Below are 27,174 nucleotides of genomic sequence, written 5' to 3'. Positions count from 1 at the left end.
ATATATATATATAAATATATATATATATATTTTTATATATATATATATATATATATATATTTATATATAAATATATATATATATATATTTTTTTTTAAATAATCCACCCACAGTGTTTTGAGGGGTACAGAATGAAAGTATTGCTTTTCCATAAAGAAAATATATATTTAGTCTGAATTAATATATTTATATATATTGTACGGGTTTGACAATGACTTTCTGTCCCGTTCTGTTTCCATGGTAGCAACCAATAGCGTTGCTGGCTGGTTGCCAGGGTTGTCTGTTGTTGGGTGCAGCTACTGTAGGCTGGCACTGGGTGAAATGGAGTTTGCCAATCCTGCAGCTGCTTCTTTGTCCCAGCAGCTGAGTGAGCGGAGACGGGCAAAAACCAGAGTCAATATAGGCCGAGCATTCACTCCATGGACTGAGAGAAAGGAGAGAAACGCCATTAAAACACATGCCCAAATGGCTACGCTTCTCCTTTATCGCTGACATCACTTTCATCTTTACTTCAATTCAATTCACTTTTATTTATAGTGCCAAATCCTAACAAAAGTTATCTCAGGACACTTTACAGAGTAGGTAAAGACCACACTCTATGACTTATTTATGAATAACCAACCACAATGAACCACAGAATTTCCCGTAGAGTACGGTGGCAACGAAAACCTTCACTATAACAGACAGGAACGTCGGACTTGGTTGGAACGGCTAACGCTAACTGTCAGTCAAACTCCTCTAATACATGTTTTCATGGTGCGATTTGCTGGAGGGGATGGGTTCAAACAGACTCGGGTCTCCTGTAGGCTACTGGACCAGGTCTGTCTCCAGGTTGTACACACCACTCAGAAAGACTTCCAGTTGACGACTGGCTAACGTTAAATACTGTTGTCAGATTAAGTGATCAGTCCAAATTAGTCGTTACCCGGTATGATTCACCACTCGACAACGAACCTGGCAACCCGACTACTGGAATGATTTTGAGTTGTAGCGACTACGATCTTGAGACACTAGATGGCGCTGTTCTACTCATCCTCCATATTCAACCTTTAACAGTAACAGCATCCCGTCCGTTCTGAAAAGTAACGTATTATTCACACTGTTTACCTGTGGCATGTGATTGTTTTGTGTAAATAATGTCTAATTATGAGAAGTTCAACCTAATGAGCCATAATCACTTCTGACATTCCATTTTAAAAATAAAAAAAGGAAGAACTGCACCCTCCAGTCTCTGTTGTCTTTGAACTGTTTTATTATTGGTTCATATTAGTAACATATTGCCAGAGAGTAATCATAGTGGAATAAGAGGAAAGCAGAGTTCACTATTACACTGCAAGCAATGAAAACCGTCCAACATTCAGTTGTCAGGAAGACACAGAGTTCACCGCTCGTAGGCTACAAGTGACTGTATGTAGAGAAAAGCATGCATGGAAGTGTGTATGTGTATGCGAGGTGTGTATGTGTTGTATGTGACGGGTGGCCTTGCAAAGCCAGCCGCTAAGTATCACATCGTTAAACGCTCTTTTTCCCTCTGAACTGGAAACAAGTGAGGCTGCAGGGTTTGGGCTGGCTTCGCAGGACACGGTTACAGGCACAACAGTAAAGTGACCAGGGAGACACTCTATAAAGTGAGCGAACCCTCTGATCCAGGCTCACTTTGTACCATAGAAATAGAACAAGTAGAAAGAAAGAACATATCTTAGCAGGCCCGTCCGCCGCTAAATGTGTCACATTTTACAGTTTCATGCTTCATCTACACACTCACTCGCCTGATGAGACACTTTGGTTCATTTTCTGTATATAGCCTAGCATGAAAGCATGACGGATTTAGCAAGCTAGCTAACTACCCAGCTGTTTGCTAGTTAGCTCGCTGGTTCCACAATGCTGTCGAGGAGGTCATCCCTGTGTTCCCTGGTCGTATAAGCCTCTGCCTCCGCTGATTTAAAATCAGCATTTTGTTAGGGTTGAGGTTAGGGGGTTATGTTAAGGTCTACATAGACCTATTTGCCGGGGAATTCAGCACTGATTGGGGGAAAAATAACAGACCGGGGAATATAGCACACTTTCTGTGAAAAGAGGGGAACATAGGATCCTTGTCTTAAAAAAGGTCACATACAAAGCGGGGAACATAGAACCTTTTTTGGGGAATAGCTGGGAACATACAAAGTGAGGAACATAGGACCCGGGAACCTGGGACCCGGGGAACATAGGACCCAGGGAACATACGTACGCTCCCCTTTCATGCTACACTGATGACAGAAAATTATCTGAACAATGGTCTAATGGTACGTGTCCCCAACGACAATTTGTGACACATTGACTTGGATTGTCACCATGGCGACTAACAAAAATCACCCTTTCCCTTTACTACTTAAATAACCACGGGAAACAGTTCGGTATCAGTTCTATCATTCTATGTCTATGGTTTGTATCACTTCGGTACGTCGTCTTGAAATTATTCAATTCACGTTGCTACAGTAACCAATTCCTGAGCCCAAGCCCAGCTCTATAGAGACTAATTGAATTAATTTTAAAAGAGCACCTCACGGATTTTACCGCTTTGGAGCTGCGTTTTCAGGGAATTCAATCCAAAGTGTGTAAGTTTCAATTTCACTATTAAGTGCACTATTGTGAAATGCAATGTTCAGGCTTTTAGATTCATGATCAGAAAGCGTAATTATTTGGGCACATGAAGTTTGCTCTTTGCAGCGCTGCTATAGCTCGTATTAATAACTGTATCCGTGTCACTCACTTGATTCTTTTAAGCACGCTTTAAAAAAAACAACGCTGCTTCTTTGGACCTTCCGTTGCTCTGGCACTGCATCCCGCGAACCGTCCACCAGTCTGGACACAATGTCACACCCACCTGTTTGGACTGTACAGATGTTGATCATGTAGCGTCCGCCCCGCTGAACGTTCTGCTAACCAGCAGTGCGGCACGTGCGCCACACTGGAAACTGAATCTGGGAGCAGGACCAGCATCCACAGTGTGGACAATAACAAAGACATTGGATCCACACTCTTCACTCTGATCCAGTAACGTCTTCGTCTAACCATCGAGCCGATTCAAATGTGACGACAATCCTTTCCCGTCGTCACGTCTTAAGTCCCAATACATGAAGTCAAGCCAATCTCAGCCACTGCTACATCTTTGGTGGATTTGTATTTTTGCTACAGGACGAAGGTTTTTGCTTTCATCGCATTAAGACATTTCAGTACATTCAGTAAACGGAAAGGTGTGTTATTTTGCGTTTTGCGTGAAGTTTTGCAGAAGCCTGAGCTTGACGGAACGCGCCGCACCCTCTGGTCATATGGGTGCTGTGACCTGCCGAAGGCCGCGGCCGTTGCTCTAGCTCGGGTGCAGCTACGGGGTTGTTGGGTGAATACTGCGGCTCGTCCCCGTGGGACTGTGCAGGGTATAAGGCAAAGAGAGAAGCACCATTTGAATTAACAGCTGACAGGGCGTCCGTGCGTGACTCTTACAAGGTGAACAGATCAGTTTAACGCTTTCGTTACGAACACTCAAGAGTCCCTGAACGCTCGTATGCGGGTTCAAAAAGCAGCCAGGTTTCTTATTAGCGGTGTTCCAGGAGCGGCACAAAGGGATTGTGGGTTGAAGCGGCTGCTTTTCCAAGGCAACGTGGAGGACTGTGCTGCATCCTGTCAGATATGTAACACACCACCAACGCCACGTACAGCTCATACAACACATACTGCCTCAGTAAAAATCCTTCACGCGTTCACCTCTGTGTAGATACGGACTATTCTATCACACTACTCAGGTCATTGCCTATCCTTATGCCACGTCCATGTCACGTATGTTCTTAACTTCTTCACAGATACATTGGCTGTCTGGTTGGCAGTGGGGTTTTAAAGGTGAACTCATTACTGAGCACTAGCTGAAATTTACACACGAGTGTAAAGACCAGCCCCCAAGACCCAAAACAGTTTACGGAAAGCTCAGAGACACCTGACTTGGAAAAGCACACAAAGATGATTCCCGTGAGCCAAAGTTTGTCATTCAAGGCAACCAACTTTAATAGATAGAGTGCACCTTCACACAACCAACTGTCCTTTTATGTCTAATAAAGAAAACATTGCCAAAAAAACATTGCCAAGTTAGAAGTCTCTCCCATTGACGTGAACGCGGCATTATTACCTCTACAAAGGAGCTTATGTTTTCGGTTTGGTTTGTCTGTTTGTTCGCAGGATTACGGAAAAGCTACTGGGCCGATTATCATGAAAATCGGAGGAAGGGCGCAAGGGGGGTTGAGGAAAACCCCATTAAATTTTGAAGTAGATCGGAATCACAGGGCAGCTAAACCAATTATACTTTGACCATTGCGAGATAAGGCACGTCCTTGGCGGAGGTCTGCGCTCTCCGAGTGCCCCTCTAGCTCTCACCAGGGATCCTGAGCAGTGCTATAAAACGACACGCAGACTAAATATCCGACAGCGTAGTAAAGAGGGAACGGATTGAGATGCAGCCCAGATCTCATTTCAGGAACACACGGAACCTCCTTAGGCGACCTGCCTTTGGAAGTACAGAACAAGGGAGCGGTAACTATCTACAAAAAGTGAAGCTATGTTAATAAGAAAGTTGAATACAAAGTGTAAAAAGAGCAGGCGAAGAGTGTAAACACACACACACACACACACACACACACACACTAAAGAGTATAATATGGAGCCTAAAAATGCTCTTACACACTGCTAATAGTACAAACACGGAACTGCTCACAGTAATATGTACAACCATCCCAACTGTCCAAAAGCACTCGTTATGACACTATTTAAGATGCTAAAGCTAACTACTGCTGCTAACTTCATCTACACAGCTAAAGCAGACTTCTAGTTTGTTTTTTAAATGCATATCATCTCAACCAGTATTATTGTCTTTGTGCCAACTGATTCAGACTCCTCTGACTTCACACATCAGACATCTGTCACAAATACCTCACTTTTCCACTCTGTTAAATCTTGTTCCATTGTGGCCATTTTGAAGTCTACCAGGGGTGGAGCTAAAGGGGGTGTGGAGCCCCCAGGGAACACCTCACAGGCCTCCGTACGCCTCAAAACAAAGGTCAGGGTTCCTGCACACTTTCCATTTCAGAATTCCACACTTTTGCAGACTTCTCAGGATTTTTCAGTCAATTTCAAACATCTGAATACCAATTGTTAGATGCTAACAAAAATAGCAATATAACAATAACAATACTAATTAAATAAAATCCAACTTCTAACACGTATGAATGGATGCTTTTGCCGTTGCAGTCCCTGTTTTTTTAGTATCTCATTTATACAGTTTAGCGCTCCACATTCCTGCTAAAGCTTTCATGCTAATGCTAATCAAAATGTAGCAATGTGCCAGCATAGCTAGCTTATGTTTTATGAGGAAGGAAATGCATGTGTCATGCTTGTTAGACTTCAAGGATTCACATGTTGCATTTCATAGGGGGAAAACTCCACAGGAGACCTTTAAAATTGATCAATTTATGCTAGTAGCTAATGGCTGTCAGATGTCTTTAGCTCTGGTGGGGACTGCTGCTTTTAAACACCGTCCCTTTGGACTTCATCCCAATGTTGATTTAAAATGGCCACCATGGAACGAAGATAAATTCACACTGGCACCTCACTGCTAACACAATTAAACATAGTACAAACAATATTGATTTCTGAATGTCGCAGTTGTATCATCAACAAAAGTCCCATTCCGCACGTTTTCCGCCTGTCCTCGAGCCTCGTCACAGCCTGCTTTTTCCAGAACAAAGTGCTGAGGTTTTCTCTTTTTCAATTAGCTTCCCGCTGAACAAGAGCCCCCGAATGAACGAAGGTGGAGAAGCACACGCTGTGCAATTTTTTAGCTCTCACTGCAGTGGAACTGATTTAGCTAGCATCATCTTTTTTATGCTACATGCTACGAGGACGGTGAGCGGTTGCATTTCTCGAGCTTGAACTGAACTTGTCTTTCGTCTTTAACGTTTTAGCTCTTCTCGTCACTATAATTCCACCGTCACCACTTTGGAAAACCAAGCCAGGATCCCTCCATCCTTCATTAGGCATCGTCATTAAAGGCTGGTCAAAAAAACAAAACAATCTATTTACACTATAAAAAGTCACAGGTTGTAAGTAGACAGAAATGTTTGGACGCCTTATTTTTCCGCACTGCAAAAGATCCAAATCTGAATAAGGCAACTTTGTACATCGACATAGACAACGTGAGGAGGGTGTAGCAACTAATGATGTCACTGTCACATGACAGCAGCTACCGAGCATTCTATGAGCTACGTTAGCTAACCAATTAGCTAATATTGGAGCCCATTTAAGGGCGTTACATGTACCAAAATGTAATTAAAAATTTTAGGAAACTTCAATTTATAATTATTATTACTAGCATTATCGTCATAATAACGGATTATCACCTCATAATGGTAATATAGTTAACTGATAATGTAATAAATTAGATATAAAAAGTCACGTTATAGGAATAAGATGTTGTGTGTGTTGAGTGAGTATTGCCCTTAACATTGACCGTGATAATGGGTTGACCTTATCTGAACATTTCCAGGGGTGTCAAACTCATGAGACCCATGATGGTTCTGATAGTTCCTGGTTCTAGAACTGGTGCCTTTTTCTCGAAAACCAGATACTGTGTTTCTCCTTTTTTAGAAAGACATTTCCCCCAGCAGCTCCTGCATGAACAGTAGCGTAGTTTGACAGTGTGTAGCCTGCAGGTCAACATGTTGGCTCTATAACAGCTGATCCAGCATCAGGCCTGTTGCTCTTGTTACAAAAGCAGGACCCCTTTTGGACAAATAGGAATAGTGCATGTTATTGTTATTCTCTCTAATTTTTTAGACTTTGCAATGTGATCCAGTGGGCCGAATTCGACACTTTGGCGAGCCGGTTCTGGCCCTCCGGCCCTATGTTTGACACCCCTGGTTAACACATTTTATCACAACATTATACAAGTGATTACATAATCAGTTGCTACAAGGTTGTCAGATGTGGGGAATACCTGACACAAATAATCCATTATGTGTCAAAAGGGGGAAATTAGATATGGCTGATTGCTAAAACACCACTTTCATTTATGTATAAAAAAAAAATGTAAAAAGAGAGAAAAGAAACTGTGGGTGTGTATCTGGTTCACTTCAGAAGTTCAGATGGAGGAGTCACAATGTAAGTCACTGACAAATCAGTCGATCAACACGTAAACAAATCCACCTGAAATCCAGTGACTGACTCCCCGTGAACTCAAAGAGGCTACACACACACCTTCAGATGCCCGGAGGAGTTTCTCTCTCCAACCAACAAAATGTGTTGAGATTTGTCTGTTACTGAAGCCCCAGTTCACAGCAGAGGTACATGCTGAAGGCTGGAGATTAGTGGTGTAAACAATAAATTACTATATACACGTACATTTGGCAAGGTTCCATATGCTGTCGGCCATGTTTACAGCAGAGAATAAAAAAAAAACCTGTGTTCACATTCAGCGCAGAAGGACTACAAATCCCAACCTCTGCAGCACAGAAGGATCAACACGGACATGCTACACAATAGACAGTCTATCCTGTAGCATGGCTGTGTGTGTGTGTGTGTGTGTGTGTGTGTGTGTGTGTGTGTGTGTTTATGTTTGTGCATGGGGGTTAGCCGGGGGTGGGTTTGGGAAAGAGCGTGTGTGTGTGGGGGTGGGTGTGGGTGTTGGTGTGTTACACAGCATTCTCTTCAGTGGGAGGTTCAGCATTGGGTGGCTCCAGGAGAGTCTGTTGGACTGCAGAGACCAAACAAAAACAGGCTGTGGTTAAAACACTCATCGTCTCCTTCAGCTCTTACGGTGTAAATGACATCAGACTGCATATACACTGCAGTCTTTTGACAAGATGTTCTCAAACCAATTACATGACAGGTAAAGGAATACAAAAAAAAAGAATGAATGGGATAACCCGACTCTCGCCGGATGACTTTCATTCCGCCTTGCTTCCGTCTTGACTCCGCTTGGCTCCACCCAACCTTCTGGGATCGCACCATAGGAAAGTGATTTCAGATGGTCGAGCTAATCAGGACCGCAGGGCGGGGTTTTATAGATATGACGGAGCAGAGAAACAACAATGGCGGCTCGCATGGAGGAAGCAGATGTCAACATGGATGCTGCTGTTTCATCCGTGTTTCCAATCTAGAGAATCTTTCTTCTTAAAAAGAACCAGAGAACGGCTCTGAAGGCTTCGGTTGGTGGAAACCATGTCAGCTGATTTGTTTGGCTTTTCCCTGCGTCACTCATCAGAGTCACAGGTTGGTTTCGATGTGAGTGGTTGAAGTAGCACGTCAATAAAGATGACGGACAAGTGGTTCATCCAATCATATGCAAGGAGTTTTGATAAGGCCCAGCCTCCTGAAATCACTTTGCTATGGAGAGATCCCAGAAGGATGAGGGAAGCCAGGAGGAACCAAATTCATCTGGAGAGAGTCCGGTTAGGAAGGAGACTCATCCAGTAAATAGTGTATGCAGATGATACTGTTTTGTTTATTATCATTTGTTCTGCATTTTATTCTGCTATCTACTGTGCCATTCATCTCTGTATTTGTTCTTGAACCAAATTCATCTGGAGAGAGTCCGGTTATGAATGGGATGCTATTTTTGATCATGATATCCAAAGTTCCCACTACAAGACTTTCACATTCATCAGTTTGTTGCACTGTTCTAACTGTAACTTGCTGCCTTGTTTTCACACAACCTGACTGAAAGGCGACAGCTGGTCACACACTACTACTGTACGTATCTGCAACACGTTCTTCACTTATCAATGAGTCCAACTGAAACGCTCCAATACTGTGGCTGTTTGAAAAGGTGAACTGCTGGTTAACGCTGTGAATTCAAACTAACCTGGAGCACCGGCTCTGATATCTAATATCGCCGTAGATGGTTTTACAGTTGACAGCGTGGTGCGTTTGTAACAAGCCCCCACCGCAGAGACTCCCGGTTGATCCAATCAGGAAGTGCCAAAAACTGCAGTTCTCTGAGTGTCCACTAGGGACAGGTTTCATAACAGAGCAGTTTCTCATTGACCCCCATGTTAAACAGGCCATTTTCACAGCATCATTAAACCTGTTTAAGGCCTGGTAAAAAAAAAACATTCTGGTCTGTATGTTTCGGTCATATCTCCATGACAACACTGAGGGGGGTGAATTCTTTGTACCAGGCTAGTTTTTACTTTATTGGAGGTTAAAGTTAATGAATAATTAGGGCCGCAGCCTCTTGACTGACAGCTAGCCTCTGGCCCTCACTTCTCCTCGGAGGTAAACTTCAGCCAGATGGACGTATCTCGCTCCCCCCAACGTCACATACATGCCCTTTTTTGGTCAGAGGAAATGAGGCGGAGTCAAAGTCTGACAAGATGGAGACTTCCGTAGGCAAGGAGGATTGGATCAAGTTAAGAGAACGGACCTCGACGGAGAGGCTACGTCCGTTTTTTATATACAGTCTATGGTTTGACGCTCAAGTGTGCCTTGGTCTTGGTTTGTCTGATACATACAGTAAAGTTCCTGTTGTGACAGACGTCCCCTCCCCCTGTTTCCCATCAGCCTTTGTCTTGCGCTCTCATTGGCCCTCGGAGTCCCCAAGTGTGTCTTGGAGGGTTTTTTGAACACTGAGTTGCCTCTGATCTAGGACTTTTGTCTGGGAGCTGTCAGTGAGTGGACAATCAGGGCTAAAGTCCTGTAGTGGGTACCTGACATTAAAGAACTAAAATAAAAAAATATAAAATGTACATTTCCCCCTTTTGGTTTCAGATTCTTTTTTTTTAAAGGAGAACACGGAATGGGCCCTCTGATGGGCTTTTTTTCTGTGTCTCTCCATCTGGGATCCTTCACGGATCAATAAAGCTTTCTGTGGAGTGCAGTGGAGATGTGTTTACCTTGTGGTTCTGTAGCCACCACAGCCTCAGGGTTCTCTGCCTTCACCATGTCAGTATTCAGGCTTTCTGTAACAAAACAACAACACAAGTCAGTGAGCATCAACACATGCAAGGACTGTGCTTCTGCAACTGTATCTTCTGCTATTAACTATGCTTTGTCTACTGGTACTGCAACTGGTGAGAGGGTGTTATCTCCTGGCTGCTGACTAATTTAAAAAGTCTGAACATAAAGTCCTCCCCAAGTAACTAGACCATTTTCAGGTTGCACCATTAAAACGTAGGTAAGACTGTGTAAATCAGTTGCTAAAGTGGTGTCCAATCACGAGCAACCAACTATGTAAACAGGAAGTCATCTTATGTGAATATTAAGGAACAGTCCGTCTGCTGTTTGCAGCTGTGCAGGTAGTGAACAGAGGCTGTATATTTAAACAGCTGCTATTCCACTGACATGAAGTGTTAGTGTTGTTATTTTCAGCTGTACTAGCAGCAGTAGTGACCCACTGTCGAGGTCCATGTCCTGAGGGACTGACTTCTCTAAAACACATGACTGCCGTGTAAAAGCCTTACGTTGGATACCGAAGCACAGCTTCTTCTTCTGGTAGGAGATGTAGCTGGTGATTGCACCCACCAGCGCCATAGCAACCGCACTAACGATTCCTGCAATGGTGCCCACTTCTGCTGTGGTCTCTGCAAACACAAACAGTTATAAGGTAAAGTCCAGCGGCTGAACAGACAGACATGCTTTTATGAGCAAACACCAGAGACTAGGGATGCAACGAGTCATCAGCTGAACATCGGTATCGGACAATATTTACCTTTAACATGTGCAAATCAGATATTCAACGATTGCAGTGTCTGATGTTTAATTGCTGTGTCTTTTGGGGATGGCTTAATGTGTGTTAAAAGACTAAAAAGGCATTTGAAGCAGCTATTTGCTCTTTCAAAGACAGCTGTATACAGTAGTTCCCAACCTTCTTGGTCTCAGGTACACAGCCCTGTCAGCCCTCACGCACCCCTTCATCAATTCCCAATGTATATTCCAAACGTATAACACCATGAAGGAGATATTGTTCATTGTTTCATGAAATTAAACTGTCTATATTTAGGTTGGTTTGGAATCTAACTACTATTACTACTTGGACTGAAGCTCTATTTCAACTGTTTACCTTTTACTTTTAGCTTATTCAAGAGTTTACCCATCACTTTGAGCTAACTATTTCAACCATGGTAAATTGTAAATGGACTTGGACTAATATAGCTCCTTTTCTAGTCTTCTTTCACACTACTTGTCACATTCACACAGACATTCACACAGATGGCAGTGGACATCTGCATACCATCTAATCTAATCCAACCATTCACACCACATTTACACACCCATGCGCAGCACAAGGAGCAATTTGGCAATTCAGGGCTCAGTGTCTTGCCCATAGACACTTCAGCATGCGGACCAGAGGCGCCAGGGATAGAACCACCCATATTTTGAATGGAGGACGACTCTGAGCCACAGCCATTTACCAATCACTTTTAGATAACAATTTCAACCATTTCCCCATTACCTTTTGGTAACTATTTCAACCATTTACCAGTAATTTTAAACTAACAATTTCAACTATTTACCCGTTACTTTAAGCTAATTATTTGAACTGTTTTGTCACTACTTATAGATATTTTGCTAACTTGCTCTCTTGCATCTGCGACATGTAGTGTTCGGATTTTATAGCTCAATCCACTTTTTCAAAATAGTTGAGCTGCTCCACAATCTTTTCAAGTACCCCCTGGGAGCAGCAGCCTACCCCCTGGTATGGGAATCACTGGTGTAATGAAGGACAGAATGAGTTTATGGGTCTACATCATAAATGTGTTTGTTTATTTATATGTAAATTCTACCCTTCATTCTTTTTCAAAAAATGATCTGTGACCTTGTCTAGGCGTCTTTTCCAAGGACTTGACCAGTGTCCTCTCGATGGCAGCAGAACTAGGCTGCTTAAACGGCCTTGGCCCAGCTGGAGCTGCTGCGCCAGGCTACTGTGAAGTGTGACCGCCTGTGAGTGTGAGTGATCGTGACGGGGGGAGAAGCTCTGCAGCTGCTGCTGCTCATTGGGGAAAGAAACCGCAGAGTGACAGAACGGAATCTCCAAACACAACACTAGTCGTTTTTAACAAAGACAAAGTCTCTGGGGATCAGTTCAGAACAACGGAATAAAAAACTTGGAAAAAGCTCCGGTGGATGTTCATTCTTCAAGATCACTGATTCGCTCATTTAGCTGTCAATCAAAAAAGGATTCCGCCACAGACAGCTAATTCAATCATCATGCAGAAGCTGAGCGTCCGACTGTGTAAAGTGCTGTGGAGCTGTGGGGATGAATGAGAAGGAAGATGCCCTGGTTACCTGTGAAAAGTAGCTGATTCTGAACTAAAGATGAAGGCTCTCTAGCGCGTATTTAGTCAATGAAATGTACACACAGCAGAACATATTTCACCACATTTTACAGGAAGCTGAGCTTCCCTTGCACTCTGCACCTGGTCTACTCACATTTACCATTGGTACCATGAGTTGATCCGTGCCGTGCTTTAGCACGATTTCCCCCCTCCGTCATCCCCTGGGGCCTAGGCCCGTCCTGCACTCACACTCTTCAAAAGATCCGGGCCAAAGCATGGTGGCTTCTTGCTTATAAGTCATCACCCCTGGGAGTTTTTGTTTTGTCCAACTGCTTATGAATATTTCATCTGACCAAATCTGCAGTAAACACTCCACCTCTGCTTCACACCACCACAAACCCTTCAGCGGCATCTTTTTAAATGTCCGTCTCAGGGAACAGTTGCATATCAATGCCCGTCAATGCTCGTGATCGTGATCTGCAATCGTGCCGTGCTGAAGCTCACCTCTGTCAAAACGGCCTCGGCCGGGAAGTGTATCGTGCCTGGGTACAGTTGTACTCACACTGGTCAAAACAAACTAGACTTTAGCTGTGAGTCGTGCTTAGGCACGGTACGCATGGTAAGTGTGAGTTGACCTTTAGGCCCAGAATTTCAATTGGTGCATCCCTACTGGAGACAGAGAAAACCCACCATTGTTGTCGTCATACTGGTTAATTTGATCGTCAGCACTTGGACGTCCACCTATGGAAACAGAATAAAAGCAGGGTTAAATTCCTTAGATACTGAGTTCTACATAGATTCTCTACAAAGATGCAGACATTACCTTTGCCTTTGTCAGGTTTGTAGGTGTCATCTTTACCAACATTAAACAGATCGTCGTCAGAAAATCCACCTGAAAGAGGAGACAATTTACTACACTGAGGATGAAGAACAGCACAAACTTTTTTTATGGCAATATAAATCACTACCTAACATGAAGTATAGAAAAATGTATAGAAGCAAATGGGGATGGACCAACTAAAAACTGGAAAACTATAGTTTGGCCTCCAGCAGTTAAACTCAAAGAATGCAGAAATAGCATGTGAAGGACAGTGTTACTGCATCCAATGGGAGGGGGGAATGAGCAACAGATGAAGACAATGAAGTCCCTCTTTTGACATGGAAGAGTGTTATTTAGTTCTTCACTCAACAACAGAGTACTTATTCAAGCAGACTGTGGGGACAATTGTCCTGATGGTGGAGCCGCGGCAACTGTCTTAAGTCTTGTTTTCTATATAAATGAGCTGTACGTGCTATGGCTTTGAAAGTTTTAGAGTCCAAGCAACTGAGAAGAATCTAACATCTACTGCTTAAATCCTTCTTTCAGAGTTTTCCAAATACTACAAAACATTTTAAAACTGCGTTGAAACTTTCCTGTAATTAAAGAAGTGCATTACCAGTTGAACAAGGTATGACCGCCGAATGCTGAACAAGACATTTTTTGGCGACCCAAATTTTAAGAATCAACAGAAAAAACAGGTTCACACTACTTTAATGTCTCGGGGATATGTATTGCTAAGCATCTAAACTGACTGAACCCTAAAGTATCTTCTGTTTTATCGTCTATTTGACTCTAAATGGGACCATCATTTACAAAATGAACAACATGCTGTATTGAAGAAGACTTGAAACTAGAGACTGAGACCATAAACTCATTAGGAAAATACTTACTGAGGTAATAAATCAAGTGAGAAGTTTAGGCTCGTTTTCTCATTGACTTCTATACAAATGGACTTGAACCAATGAAGTCGCCTCAGAAAGAATGCGGGTTTAAGGTACTTCAACACTGGTTTCCCTTTTTAAGGCCTGGAACTGGAAGTTACATCCACTTATTTAATACAGTCTATGGTTAATGTAACCTCTGCGTTCTCTCTTTCTTTATCTGTTCTTGGAAGTACTGTAGCAAGTGACGGAGAGCGAGCTGTACCCAGCATGCAGTTCAACGGTGTGACAGTCGAGAGGGCTCCCCTCTCAATACCCTACACAGTATGTTCATAACGCACTACTTATAAACATGTCCTGTAGATCCCAAGAGTTCCCATTCGACACTGCACTTCCTTGGGTCCTCAGCAATAAACCTGCGTGTATTGTGTGAAGTGTGACGTCAACAGGACGAACGGTTGACAGGAAAATGAAAGGGCGGACAGACAGATAGTCAGACAGACAGAGACTCATCCCATTTTAACTGGATGTAAGTGGGAGACCTGGAGAACTTGAATGGAGACACAGGTGAGGTCCAAGTATAGATGAGTGGATAGGTTTGGGCTGCAGTATATTTATTAAGGGCGTTTTTTTTAAATAATCTGGTGAAAAAATTAATTAATTTGAAATGCGCCCCTTAAATATACTGTACATCACTAATAAATCATAGGTAATGACTATATATTAAAGCTGCTATGTGTAGAACTTGTATGTGGAATCTTGTATTAGAGAATCTAATAGTGAAACTATGCTGATGTCAAAGGGTTTTGGTCCGGGTATCAGCGTGCATTGTTGTCCATCACAAATTCTGAAATTTCTGGAATGCTCATATTCTACACATAGTGGCTTCAATTCCACATGAACTACTTAAAATTATGATTTTAGTGTGATACCGAACTAACGGCTACAAAGACTAATCCTACAGGAGACTCCCACCCACCTCCCTGCCCCTTGTTCTTATCCTTGCCACCAATGTCATTGTTGGGATCCAAGGCATCAGCCAGGTCAAAGTCATCGGCAGCTGTAGAGGTCAGAAGGTCGGCGGTCAATGGTATTGCAAAATAAAGGCAAAAGCAAAAGTTTAAAAAAACATTGCAACATATAAACTGAGAGGGTAATAAGACCTTCAAGACTCAAGAATGTATGCTGCCACGTGTCAACCAGCTAATATATGATGGAAGATGTTCATCAGTTACCTCATAATTCAATGATCTTTTTTACCATAACTCCCTCACCATATTCAAATTAAGCTACATATAGCTGCTGCAACTGGCTGCTGGTTACTTAAAGCGTAATTTCTGTGTAAAATCATCCCAGGGTCTCTCAATTCCTGCATATGTTTCACAATAAAAGCCTAATGGGAAATGGAAGAATTATTTCATTTGTTTAAGCTTTAGATGGCAATTCTAGAATGTTGTGTCAATTTATACATGTAACTATCTCTTGATAGATTCAAAATCTTGGATTACCATCTAGCCACAGCCCTTTTATTGTTAAACACCTGTGCAGCAAGTTTCACTAACGATAGTTTAACATCTGATCAAAAAAACAGGCGAAGTGGACCTGAAAAAGAACTAATTAGAAAGAAGAAGGATCAAGACTACAGGTGAACATGGAGGAAGTGTTGAATCTGAATTAACAGCAAATTTAAAACAGAAGCAGCTCAGAAAGCTAAATGTAAAGCAGAGAGCAGCAGAAATCAATGCAAATGCTTTGAATAAAGAGCCGGGGCTCTCTGGCCTCAAGAGGACAGCTGCTATAAACACAGAGGAAGGTATGTTCTCTCACCTGGCTTGGGTTTGGGCTTGACTGGGGCCTTGGTACCTGTGGGGACTTTAGGCTGAACCTTGGGTGGAGCTTTGGTGGTTGTGGTGCCACCGACATTCAGTAAATCCTCCAGATTAAAGTCTGCACAGAACATTGACAGCTAAAATCTATAGATCTGCGGTCTTCAGTTATGATAAATGTTTCACACAGATAAATACGGCCTATCTAAATAACTTGTAATAATTCTGAAGAGAATATAGCAGGAAATGATCCCAGTAAGAAGCTTCGGTGTGGTTCTTACCTCCTCCTGTTCCTCCAGCTGGTGCTGCTGGCTTTGGTGGTTTTGGGGCAGGGGTCGCTGTTGTGAAAGTGAAAGATCGACCATGTATTAATACGTATCAAGTTTATAGCGCTTGGACATTTTATTTTCATATTTCTCCCTTGTTTTTGAATATAAATTTACAACAGGGCTTGACAGCTACAGTTGCCAGGTTGCCAATGGCAACCATTTTGATAATATTGCTACCAACTTAGCGGTCCGTGAAAATAGAGATACGTTGTTTCTAGCGGCCGGTTTGAGGTTAAGATGTGACTGCAGGCGCGCCTCTGGGATCACACCCCCCAGAGTTCCTTTGGAAACTGAACAGTGTCGACTCTATGATGTCAGTAGATTGGGAGCTCTCACCTCCACGATGCGGCGTGGTGCCTTCACATGCTCCATAAATCTGTTGATCCACCATTTTGAGTCAGCAGAAATGAAACATTACTGCACCGGTCAGACACGTAAGAGTGAGCCTGAATCGAAATTCAGACGTTAACGTTCTGTTTCATTGCCCTTTTACTCACAGAGTACAATGGAACGCAGCATAATCCGCAGTGACCGGCTCCACCTGGGCAGACCAACCGCTGCCTACTGACGTGAAAAGCGCCACTAACTCTGCCCCGCATTTGAATTTAGGGAGGGAATGTCTCCACAGACACTTGGATGTTATTCTCAGCATTGAGGCAAGTACAAGTGCTTTCATTAGTGGGTCATCTGATCAATCACCACGGTTTTAACCCACTATTTGATAGACAGGAACTTAGACAATTCACTAGATGGAAATCTTACAGATTACAACTTTAAAATAAATAAATAATAAGAAGAAATATTTTTAAAATATGAGTTGGTGATAATTAAATATTGTTTCTACAGTCAAAACCAGAACATGTTGCACGTTTGTACAGGTCTGTGCATGGGAATTTGTTTTAGATACAACGGCAAAGCAAACTAAGTTGTCCGGCTGTGGAAACAACTTTATTTGTTCAGTTACTAGTCTTGTTTTTGTCACATTTTCATTATTAAGCTACATCATAGTATCCTCATTATCCAGAATATAAAATGACTAAAAATCGCAACCATAGTTTTGATGCAACCAAAAACTGATACCTGGTTGCCAACCTGGCAAACACTTTTCAAAGTTGTAAACATAAACATTCTAAATGTGTCCAAGTTTAAACCCTGTTGCATTGAATATGAATGACATCAGCTGATAGGAAGTCAACAAGGACCAAGGCTGTTGCCTAGCAATGGAATTCCATTGAAAAGGTCTATAGTTCCGGTTACTGTAGTCTTTTTCTTAAGAAAAAAAACAATACAAATACAGTGTTGTGCTGATTCAAATTCGTATAGACCTGATATTAAAGTGGATTATGCAACTCAAGTAAGTTTTAAGAGTTTCTGTGCTGATTTTTATATTGTACAAAATAAATGGAAACCAATGGAGATAGAAGGTTTTCAGAGGTCATGGAGGACATGCAAATTAAACCTGAGGATTTATGGCACTTACATGGTTCACTGTCATCCCCCAGAGCATCGGACAGGTCCAGGTCCTGAGACAGGACTACAGTCCAGAGAGGAGATAGGGACAGAGGAAGACATGTTACACACATAAAACCAAAAAGGATTCAACACATACTTTAGACTGCTCTCTTTGATTGAAGCTTTTTGCAGAGGTATGAACGTTTCAGTGATCAGCTTTCCGGGCCCTGCTGGTGTTACTGTGTCACACAGATCCTAAACCCCGGCCCTGCTGCCAAACTGTGCCCATAGTGCACTAATCCACTCCATTTGTTGTCTGGATGGCAGAACAGAGATCATTTACCAGACTGAACACAAAGGCAGAGACAAACAAACACTGGCCAACCTCACTGGCTGCCACTCACAAACAAACACATGGCGTGTGTGTGTGTGTGTGTGTGTGTGTGTGTGTGTGTGTGTGTGTGTGTGTGTGTGTGTGTGTGTGTGTGTGTGTGTGTGTGTGTGTGTGTGTGTGTGTGTGTGTGTGTGTGTGTGTGTGTGTGTGTGTGACAATATCCAGCATGCAGCTGCAATAAAGGACAGGACTTTAGGAAGGGTTAGTTCACCCCAAAATCCAAAATACCTAATGTTAGTAATAGAAAATATAAATAAAGTATGCACATATGTATACGTTTTCATCCATCCACATGACATTCACTACACTTTTAGGAGACAGGAAGTGTATACCATTCCATTCCAACTGCGCTATCTTTTGTATAGAGAATCTTTGCTAAAGCTCAGGTGAGGAGATCCGCATTAATATTTAAGTGTCTATTTGCAACCAATCGAGAATAGCCTCACCACCACCTTCTGGTAGTATAAAGACTAAGTGCAGAATCCTGCAAGAAACTTGAATGAAAATGTTCTTATTTTTGTCTTTGTTTGGTTAGGTTTAGGCATCAAAACCACCTGTTCTCATGAACACCTTCTTAGGAAATCCTACTTAAAGTTATGCACAGAAATCTGTGGAAATTTGTACAAAAGACAAAAAACTTGACTGATTTTAGCCAACAAGAGAAAACGGTTAGGGCTAGGCATGAAAAACACTTGGTAGAACTTGGGATTAGAAACAATAAATATGTGGAATACACACGGAAATCTACGCATTACTTTTCATTGTTGTGTATGAAAACTACATGGTTACGTTTAGGTATAAAAAACTACATGGTTAGGTTTAGCCATAAAAACTACTTAGTTAGGTTTAAGAATAAGAAACTACTTGGTTAGGTTTAAGAATAAAAAACTACTTGGTTAGGTTTAGGGGGTTAGGATTAGGGTTAGGGTTTAGGGGGTTAGGGTTAGGGTTTAGGGGGTTAGGGTAAAAAACTACTTGGTTAGGTTTTGAGAAAAAAACTACTTGGATAGGTTTAGGGGGTTAGGGTTAGGGTCTGGGTTAGGGTTTAGGATTATAAAAACTACTTGGTTAGGTTTAAGTATCAAACTACTTGGTTAGGTTTAGGCATCAAAACTACATGGTTAGGTTTAAGTATCAAACTACTTGGTAAGGTTTAGGGGGTTAGGATTAGGGTTAGGGGGTTAGGGTTTAGGGGGTTAGGGTTTAGGGGGTTAGGGTTAGGGTTTAGGGGGTTAGTGTTAGGGTTTAGGGGGTTAGGGTAAAAACTACTTGGTTAGGTTTTGAGAAAAAACTACTTGGATAGGTTTAGGGGGTTAGGGTTAGGGTCTGGGTTAGGGTTTAGGATTATAAAAAACTACTTGGTTAGGTTTAAGTATCAACCTACTTGGTTAGGTTTAGGCATAAAAACTACATGGTTAGGTTTAAGTATCAAACTACTTGGTTAGGTTTAAGCATCAATGCTATATGGTTGGGTTTACGAATCAAACTACTTGGTTAGGTTTAGGGGGTTAGGATTAGGGTTAGGGTTAGGGGGTTAGGGTAAAAAACTACTTGGTTAGGTTTAGGGGGTTAGGGTTAGGGTTTAGGGGGTTAGGGTTAGGGTTTAGGGGGTTAGGGTAAAAAACTACTTGGTTAGGTTTAGGGGGTTAGGGTTAGGGTTTAGGGGGTTAGGGTTAGGGTTAGGGTTTAGGGGGTTAGGGTAAAAAACTACTTGGTTAGGTTTAGGGGGTTAGGGTTAGGGGGTTAGGGTTAGGGGGTTAGGGTTTAGGGGGTTAGGGTTAGGGTTTAGGGTTTAGGGGGTTAGGGTAAAAAACTACTGGGTTAGGTTTTGAGAAAAAAACTACTTGGATAGGTTTAGGGGGTTAGGGTTAGGGTCTGGGTTAGGGTTTAGGATTATAAAAAACTACTTGGTTAGGTTTAAGTATCAAACTACTTGGTTAGGTTTAGGCATAAAAACTACATGGTTAGGTTTAAGTATCAAACTACTTGGTTAGGTTTAAGCATCACAACTACATGGTTAGGTTTAAGTATCAAACTACTTGGTTAGGTTTAAGTATCAAACTACTTGGTTAGGTTTAAGCATCAAAACTACATGGTTAGGTTTAAGTATCAAACTACTTGGTTAGGTTTAGGGGTTAGGATTAGGGTTAGGGGGTTAGGGTTAGGGTTAGGGTTAGGGTTTAGGGGGTTAGGGTAAAAAACTACTTGGTTAGGTTTAGGGGGTTAGGGTTAGGGTTTAGGGGGTTAGGGTCAAAAACTACTTGGTTAGGTTTAGGGGGTTGGGTTAGGGTTTAGGGGGTTAGGGTAAAAAACTACTTGGTTAGGTTTAGACATAAAAAACTACTTGGTTAGGTTTAGCCTTAAATAACTACTTGGTTAGGTTTAGGCTTAAAAAAACTACTTGGTTAGGTTTAGGGTTAGTAACTATCTAAATGGATAAATAGCCCTACAGGTCAGAGGAAAATATGTATTTTTGGACTCTGGGATGAAGTGTGCCTTTAACATTCACATTGTTCCACATTTTCAACCTCACTTCTGTAAATCGATGCATACGTATACTGTACATGTGTTGTACAGAGCTTTGTTACCCTTCTAACCCTTAGTTGGAGGGGTGTAACTGACAAAAGTGATACTTTCATCTGCAGTGTGTGCATATAAAATGATTTATAAATACATTATGCTATGAAATATCATTTTGATTTGAGGACACAAATTATTTTGTCGTCCAACATACTCCAAACAGTACATTTCCTGCTTATGATCTACATTTAATATTATTAAAAATAAATGTTAAATTACATAATTACATCCAACCAATCCTCATAGTTGTTCCTTCACGACTATCAATGTCTATCTTATCTTTTTCTTGTTCTGCTGTCACCCAGTTTCCCCCTGGAACTCCATTCTTATCTTATCTAGCCTATATCTTCAGTGTAGCCTTCCTGCGTGGCTTCCTGTCCATGGGGCATTTGAAACTGCTCGTCTCATTGATTTTGGGGCATTTTTCCTTTGTTTAATAGTTGACACCAGAGAGAGACAGGAAATGGGAGAGAGCAAGAGGGGAGACAAAAGCCCCCTGGTTAGAATGAAAACAGGAGCATTACAATAATTGAATGCGCACTCACACTGTGCCTCCGTACCGTGCCCCGTGCTTTAGGGTCCTTGTCCCCCCCTCCAGGCCCGTTTGTACTCACACTACCTGGGCCTCGGAGAATGCTTCTTGCTGCCTATACGCATTAATATTTAAGTGTCTATTTGCAACCAAGTGAGAATAGCCTCACCACCACCTTCTGGTAGTATAAAGACTAAGTGCAGAATCCTGCAAGAAACTTGAATGAAAATGTTCTTATTTTTGTCTTTGTTTGGTTAGGTTTAGGCATCAAAACAACCTGTTCTCATGAACACCTTCTTAGGAAATCCTACTTAAAGTTATGCACAGAAATCTGTGGAAATTTGTACAAAAGACAAAAAACTTGACTGATTTTAGCCAACAAGAGAAAACGGTTAGGGCTAGGCATGAAAAACACTTGGTAGAACTTGGGATTAGAAACAATAAATATGTGGAATACACACGGAAATCTACGCATTACTTTTCATTGCTGTGTATGAAAACTACATGGTTACGTTTAGGTATAAAAAACTACATGGTTAGATTTAGCCATAAAAACTACTTAGTTAGGTTTAAGAATAAGAAACTACTTGGTTAGGTTTAAGAATAAAAAACTACTTGGTTAGGTTTAAGAATAAAAAACTACTTGGTTAGGTTTAAGAATAAAAAACTACTTGGTTAGGTTTAGGGGGTTAGGATTAGGGTTAGGGTTTAGGGGGTTAGGGTTAGGGTTTAGGGGGTTAGGGTAAAAAACTACTTGGTTAGGTTTTGAGAAAAAAACTACTTGGATAGGTTTAGGGGGTTAGGGTTAGGGTCTGGGTTAGGGTTTAGGATTATAAAAACTACTTGGTTAGGTTTAAGTATCAAACTACTTGGTTAGGTTTAGGCATCAAAACTAAATGGTTAGGTTTAAGTATCAAACTACTTGGTAAGGTTTAGGGGGTTAGGATTAGGGTTAGGGGGTTAGGGTTAGGGTTAGGGTTTAGGGGGTTAGGGTTTAGGGGGTTAGGGTTAGGGTTTAGGGGGTTAGGGTTAGGGTTTAGGGGGTTAGGGTAAAAACTACTTGGTTAGGTTTTGAGAAAAAACTACTTGGATAGGTTTAGGGGGTTAGGGTTAGGGTCTGGGTTAGGGTTTAGGATTTTAAAAAACTACTTGGTTAGGTTTAAGTATCAACCTACTTGGTTAGGTTTAGGCATAAAAACTACATGGTTAGGTTTAAGTATCAAACTACTTGGTTAGGTTTAAGCATCAATGCTACATGGTTAGGTTTAAGTATCAAACTACTTGGTTAGGTTTAGGGGGTTAGGATTAGGGTTAGGGGGTTAGGGTTAGGGGGTTAGGGTAAAAAACTACTTGGTTAGGTTTAGGGGGTTAGGGTTAGGGTTTAGGGGGTTAGGGTTAGGGTTTAGGGGGTTAGGGTAAAAAACTACTTGGTTAGGTTTAGGGGGTTAGGGTTAGGGTTTAGGGGGTTAGGGTTAGGGTTTAGGGGGTTAGGGTAAAAAACTACTTGGTTAGGTTTTGAGAAAAAAACTACTTGGATAGGTTTAGGGGGTTAGGGTTAGGGTCTGGGTTAGGGTTTAGGATTATAAAAACTACTTGGTTAGGTTTAAGTATCAAACTACTTGGTTAGGTTTAGGCATCAAAACTAAATGGTTAGGTTTAAGTATCAAACTACTTGGTAAGGTTTAGGGGGTTAGGATTAGGGTTAGGGGGTTAGGGTTAGGGTTAGGGTTTAGGGGGTTAGGGTTTAGGGGGTTAGGGTTAGGGTTTAGGGGGTTAGGGTTAGGGTTTAGGGGGTTAGGGTAAAAACTACTTGGTTAGGTTTTGAGAAAAAACTACTTGGATAGGTTTAGGGGGTTAGGGTTAGGGTCTGGGTTAGGGTTTAGGATTATAAAAAACTACTTGGTTAGGTTTAAGTATCAACCTACTTGGTTAGGTTTAGGCATAAAAACTACATGGTTAGGTTTAAGTATCAAACTACTTGGTTAGGTTTAAGCATCAATGCTACATGGTTAGGTTTAAGTATCAAACTACTTGGTTAGGTTTAGGGGGTTAGGATTAGGGTTAGGGGGTTAGGGTTAGGGGGTTAGGGTAAAAAACTACTTGGTTAGGTTTAGGGGGTTAGGGTTAGGGTTTAGGGGGTTAGGGTTAGGGTTTAGGGGGTTAGGGTAAAAAAATACTTGGTTAGGTTTAGGGGGTTAGGGTTAGGGTTTAGGGGGTTAGGGTTAGGGTTTAGGGGGTTAGGGTAAAAAACTACTTGGTTAGGTTTAGGGGGTTAGGGTTAGGGGGTTAGGGGGTTAGGGTTAGGGTTTAGGGGGTTAGGGTTAGGGTTTAGGGGTTTAGGGTTTAGGGGGTTAGGGTTTAGGGGGTTAGGGTAAAAAACTACTTGGTTAGGTTTTGAGAAAAAAACTACTTGGATAGGTTTAGGGGGTTAGGGTTAGGGTCTGGGTTAGGGTTTAGGATTATAAAAAACTACTTGGTTAGGTTTAAGTATCAAACTACTTGGTAAGGTTTAGGCATAAAAACTACATGGTTAGGTTTAAGTATCAAACTACTTGGTTAGGTTTAAGCATCACAACTACATGGTTAGGTTTAAGTATCAAACTACTTGGTTAGGTTTAAGTATCAAACTACTTGGTTAGGTTTAAGTATCAAACTACTTGGTTAGGTTTAAGCATCAAAACTACATGGTTAGGTTTAAGTATCAAACTACTTGGTTAGGTTTAGGGGTTAGGATTAGGGTTAGGGGGTTAGGGTTAGGGTTTAGGGGGTTAGGGTAAAAAACTACTTGGTTAGGTTTAGGGGGTTAGGGTTAGGGTTTAGGGGGTTAGGGTTAGGGTTTAGGGGGTTAGGGTCAAAAACTACTTGGTTAGGTTTAGGGGGTTGGGTTAGGGTTTAGGGGGTTAGGGTAAAAAACTACTTGGTTAGGTTTAGACATAAAAAACTACTTGGTTAGGTTTAGCCTTAAATAACTACTTGGTTAGGTTTAGGGTTAAAAAAACTACTTGGTTAGGTTTAGAGTTAGTAACTATCTAAATGGATAAATAGCCCTACAGGTCAGAGGAAAATATGTATTTTTGGACTCTGGGATGAAGTGTGCCTTTAACATTCACATTGTTCCACATTTTCAACCTCACTTCTGTAAATCGATGCATACGTATACTGTACATGTGTTGTACAGAGCTTTGTTACCCTTCTAACCCTTAGTTGGAGGGGTGTAACTGACAAAAGTGATACTTTCATCTGCAGTGTGTGCATATAAAATGATTGATAAATACATTATGCTATGAAATATCATTTTGATTTGAGGACACAAATTATTTTGTCGTCCAACATACTCCAAACAGTACATTTCCTGCTTATGATCTACATTTAATATTATTAAAAATAAATGTTAAATTACATAATTACATCCAACCAATCCTCATAGTTGTTCCTTCACGACTATCAATGTCTATCTTATCTTTTTCTTGTTCTGCTGTCACCCAGTTTCCCCCTGGAACTCCATTCTTATCTTATCTAGCCTATATCTTCAGTGTAGCCTTCCTGCGTGGCTTCCTGTCCATGGGGCATTTGAAACTGCTCGTCTCATTGATTTTGGGGCATTTTTCCTTTGTTTAATAGTTGACACCAGAGAGAGACAGGAAATGGGAGAGAGCAAGAGGGGAGACAAAAGCCCCCTGGTTAGAATGAAAACAGGAGCATTACAATAATTGAATGCGCACTCACACTGTGCCTCCGTACCGTGCCCCGTGCTTTAGGGTCCTTGTCCCCCCCTCCAGGCCCGTTTGTACTCACACTACCTGAGCCTCGGAGAATGCTTCTTCCTGCCTATACGTCATCACGCCGTAACACGTCACACGCATTGATGACGTCATCGCGATGCGTAGCTTTATTTTTCAAATCTTTCCATAGACCTCAGAGTTTTTGTGCGTCTTGTCGACTGTTTTTGAGTATTTTCACCGACCAAATCTGCAGTAAACACTCCACCTCCGCATCACACCAACGTGAACCTTTGGCCGCCATAGTTTTAAATGTCCGCGCATGGACCCTGCTTCTTTTTTCTATGTCCCAACAGGCGCACATAAAATAACGTCAGAACCGCCGTAGGCCTCGTGCTCGTACACGTGTGCACGCTCGTGCTCATACAAGTGCAAACTGGTCCTAGGTGCGGTACGCTTGCACTCACACCGTTCAAAGGAACTAGACTTTAGCCGTGAAAGGCGTGCTTGGGCACGGTACGGATGGACAGTGCGAGTGCGCCCTTATAGGTACATGTTGTCTGACCACATCTACCACGAGCATAATGCACCTGAAGCTCCCTAAAACTGTTGGAATCAAGTTGTATTGTGGGTAATGTATGCACCACGTTTTTGACAGACAGAAAGACAAGAATGTGTGGGGTAAGAAAGATTATATCTCTGGTTCTGCTGCATCGTTTGAGCTCCTTTTCTTTTTCTAAACTGTCCATCGTGAGTCTGACAGTGTTACAGGAGGGCAATGCTACTTCACTGGATTACTCTTTGAAGGTGGAGGCATATGCAACTTTTGGATTACAGTTAAAAAGTGAACACTGTGTTGGTTTGTGACAAGAAATGTTCTTCTGTGTAAAAATCAGATGCCCTACACCACCCAGACCTCCACCATCACTACATAGACACATTCCCAGGCATACATCTTCCAAGCTGCCCCACCCACCAACTGCCCAGTGCCAAGGGGAACTGACAGATGTGACTAATCCACACTAATACAGCTTCCTCAGTTTTTAGGTCAACAGCATCCCTCGCCATGTTACCGTACGTAAAAATGATTCCAGTGAGCTGCACACAGTGAGGTGCAGTGATTTTAAATCTGGGGAGTGCAGGTACCACAATCATTATGAGGGGATGGAAAGTCACACCGGTTCTGCCTCCATCCAATCCTTACTAACACCAGATCTTTACCTAGCCCACACTTACTGGGTAAAGATATATATATATTTAAGTCAATATACTTAAACTACCCGGCATACGCATTTTCAGTCTTATGCCTACACCAAGGCAGTTGAGCTAAAATCAATTCACATAATTTACATCTCATTTGCATAATTTGCATTATAGCATTGCATTATGTAGACCACCGCTGGTTGGGTAAATCCTTTATTCAGTTTCTGACTGCAGCTTCTCAGTCGGTGCATACCTGAAAATCCTGTTACCATACGGCCTTTGAAAGAAAGAATCCATCAAATACAGTCAAATGTCAGGAGCTCCTGCACTAGGCTGCCTGTCTGCCTGTCTGTCTGGCTGTCTGTCTGTCTGTCTGTCTGTCTGGAGGCTGGGGATGTGAGCTGAGGTGGAGATAATTGGGGTGTGAGGACGGGTGCTGCAGTAACTACAGAATGAAATCATCTGCTTTTCAATTATTCACCTTTAAGGGACTAACTTTTCATATTAATCACCACTGGGTGACATCATTGTCAGCATGGCACGTGCGGCTGCAATCCAGACAGACGGATACTGTGGGTGGTGCCACATCACTTTGATCTACAATAACGAGTATTATACTGTATCAATATACATATTAATAACTAAAATAACCGGAGCTGCTGTTACAAACACTTTTGAACTCATTTCTTTATTAATGTACAATAACTGCATCTATTGCAGCTGGTTAACATCAGCACCCGTGCTATCTGGAGCAAATGGAGCCACAATAACTAATCAAGCTTTAATGCTCAAACCCATAACGCGGTGTATAGTCTATGATAAAAGCTCATTATCCCGGGTCGACGTTTAATAAGTGGCTCTGCGCCTCTTTAGCGTGTGCCCCCGGGCCGGTGGACCGTTACTCGGCCTCGAATCAGAGTGCGGCACAAAAGGCTGAACATATGGATTTGCTGAGGTGTGCGGGACAAAGCCCCGGCGTTACCTTCCAGCGGCAGCAGCAGCGCCAGCAGCAGGCAGAGCGACCACACGGGGCGGTTAGCCATGACTCCGGTCTCCTCACACACGAACGCCCGGCACACGGTGCGAATACGGCGGTTAAATAACGGGCCTGTCACAGTCTCGTTCGTCCGCAGCCTGGGGTT

At 42.2% G+C, this 27,174-nt stretch overlaps 1 protein-coding gene across 2 annotated transcripts; it reads right to left on the bottom strand.

Annotated features, from left to right (window-relative positions):
• Positions 1-1,263: 1,263 nt before the first annotated feature.
• On the bottom strand, positions 1,264-27,174 carry cd99l2 (CD99 molecule-like 2). Of its 2 annotated transcripts, XM_083936629.1 has the most exons (10): positions 27,015-27,174; positions 17,633-17,686; positions 16,105-16,161; positions 15,825-15,944; positions 14,977-15,057; positions 13,120-13,188; positions 12,987-13,037; positions 10,482-10,601; positions 9,915-9,980; positions 1,264-7,774 (listed from the first exon to the last, which is right to left on the bottom strand). In XM_083936629.1, the coding sequence occupies exons 1-10, from the start codon at positions 27,073-27,075 to the stop codon at positions 7,713-7,715; spliced, it is 741 nt and encodes a 246-aa protein (XP_083792755.1). In that variant the 5' UTR covers positions 27,076-27,174; the 3' UTR covers positions 1,264-7,712. The 2 variants fall into 2 exon arrangements, with proteins under 2 accessions (XP_083792755.1, XP_083792756.1); XM_083936630.1 differs by lacking the exon at positions 14,977-15,057.

This window comes from Echiichthys vipera (assembly GCF_963691815.1).
Source record: "Echiichthys vipera genome assembly, chromosome: 22".
NCBI classification, from domain to species: domain Eukaryota; kingdom Metazoa; phylum Chordata; class Actinopteri; order Perciformes; family Trachinidae; genus Echiichthys; species Echiichthys vipera.
This window is presented reverse-complemented; position numbering and strand designations above follow the sequence as displayed.

Excerpts from the sequence above, each read along its gene's own strand:
- cd99l2 (XM_083936629.1), bottom strand. The coding sequence starts at position 27,075 with ATGGCTAACCGCCCCGTGTGGTCGCTCTGCCTGCTGCTGGCGCTGCTG. Across the intron at positions 17,687-27,014 it reads GCTGCTGCTGCCGCTGGAAG|TCCTGTCTCAGGACCTGGAC; the intron begins GTAACGCCGGGG and ends TCTGGACTGTAG. Across the intron at positions 15,058-15,824 it reads CAAGCCCAAACCCAAGCCAG|CTGCCGATGACTTTGACCTG; the intron begins GTGAGAGAACAT and ends TGACCTCTACAG.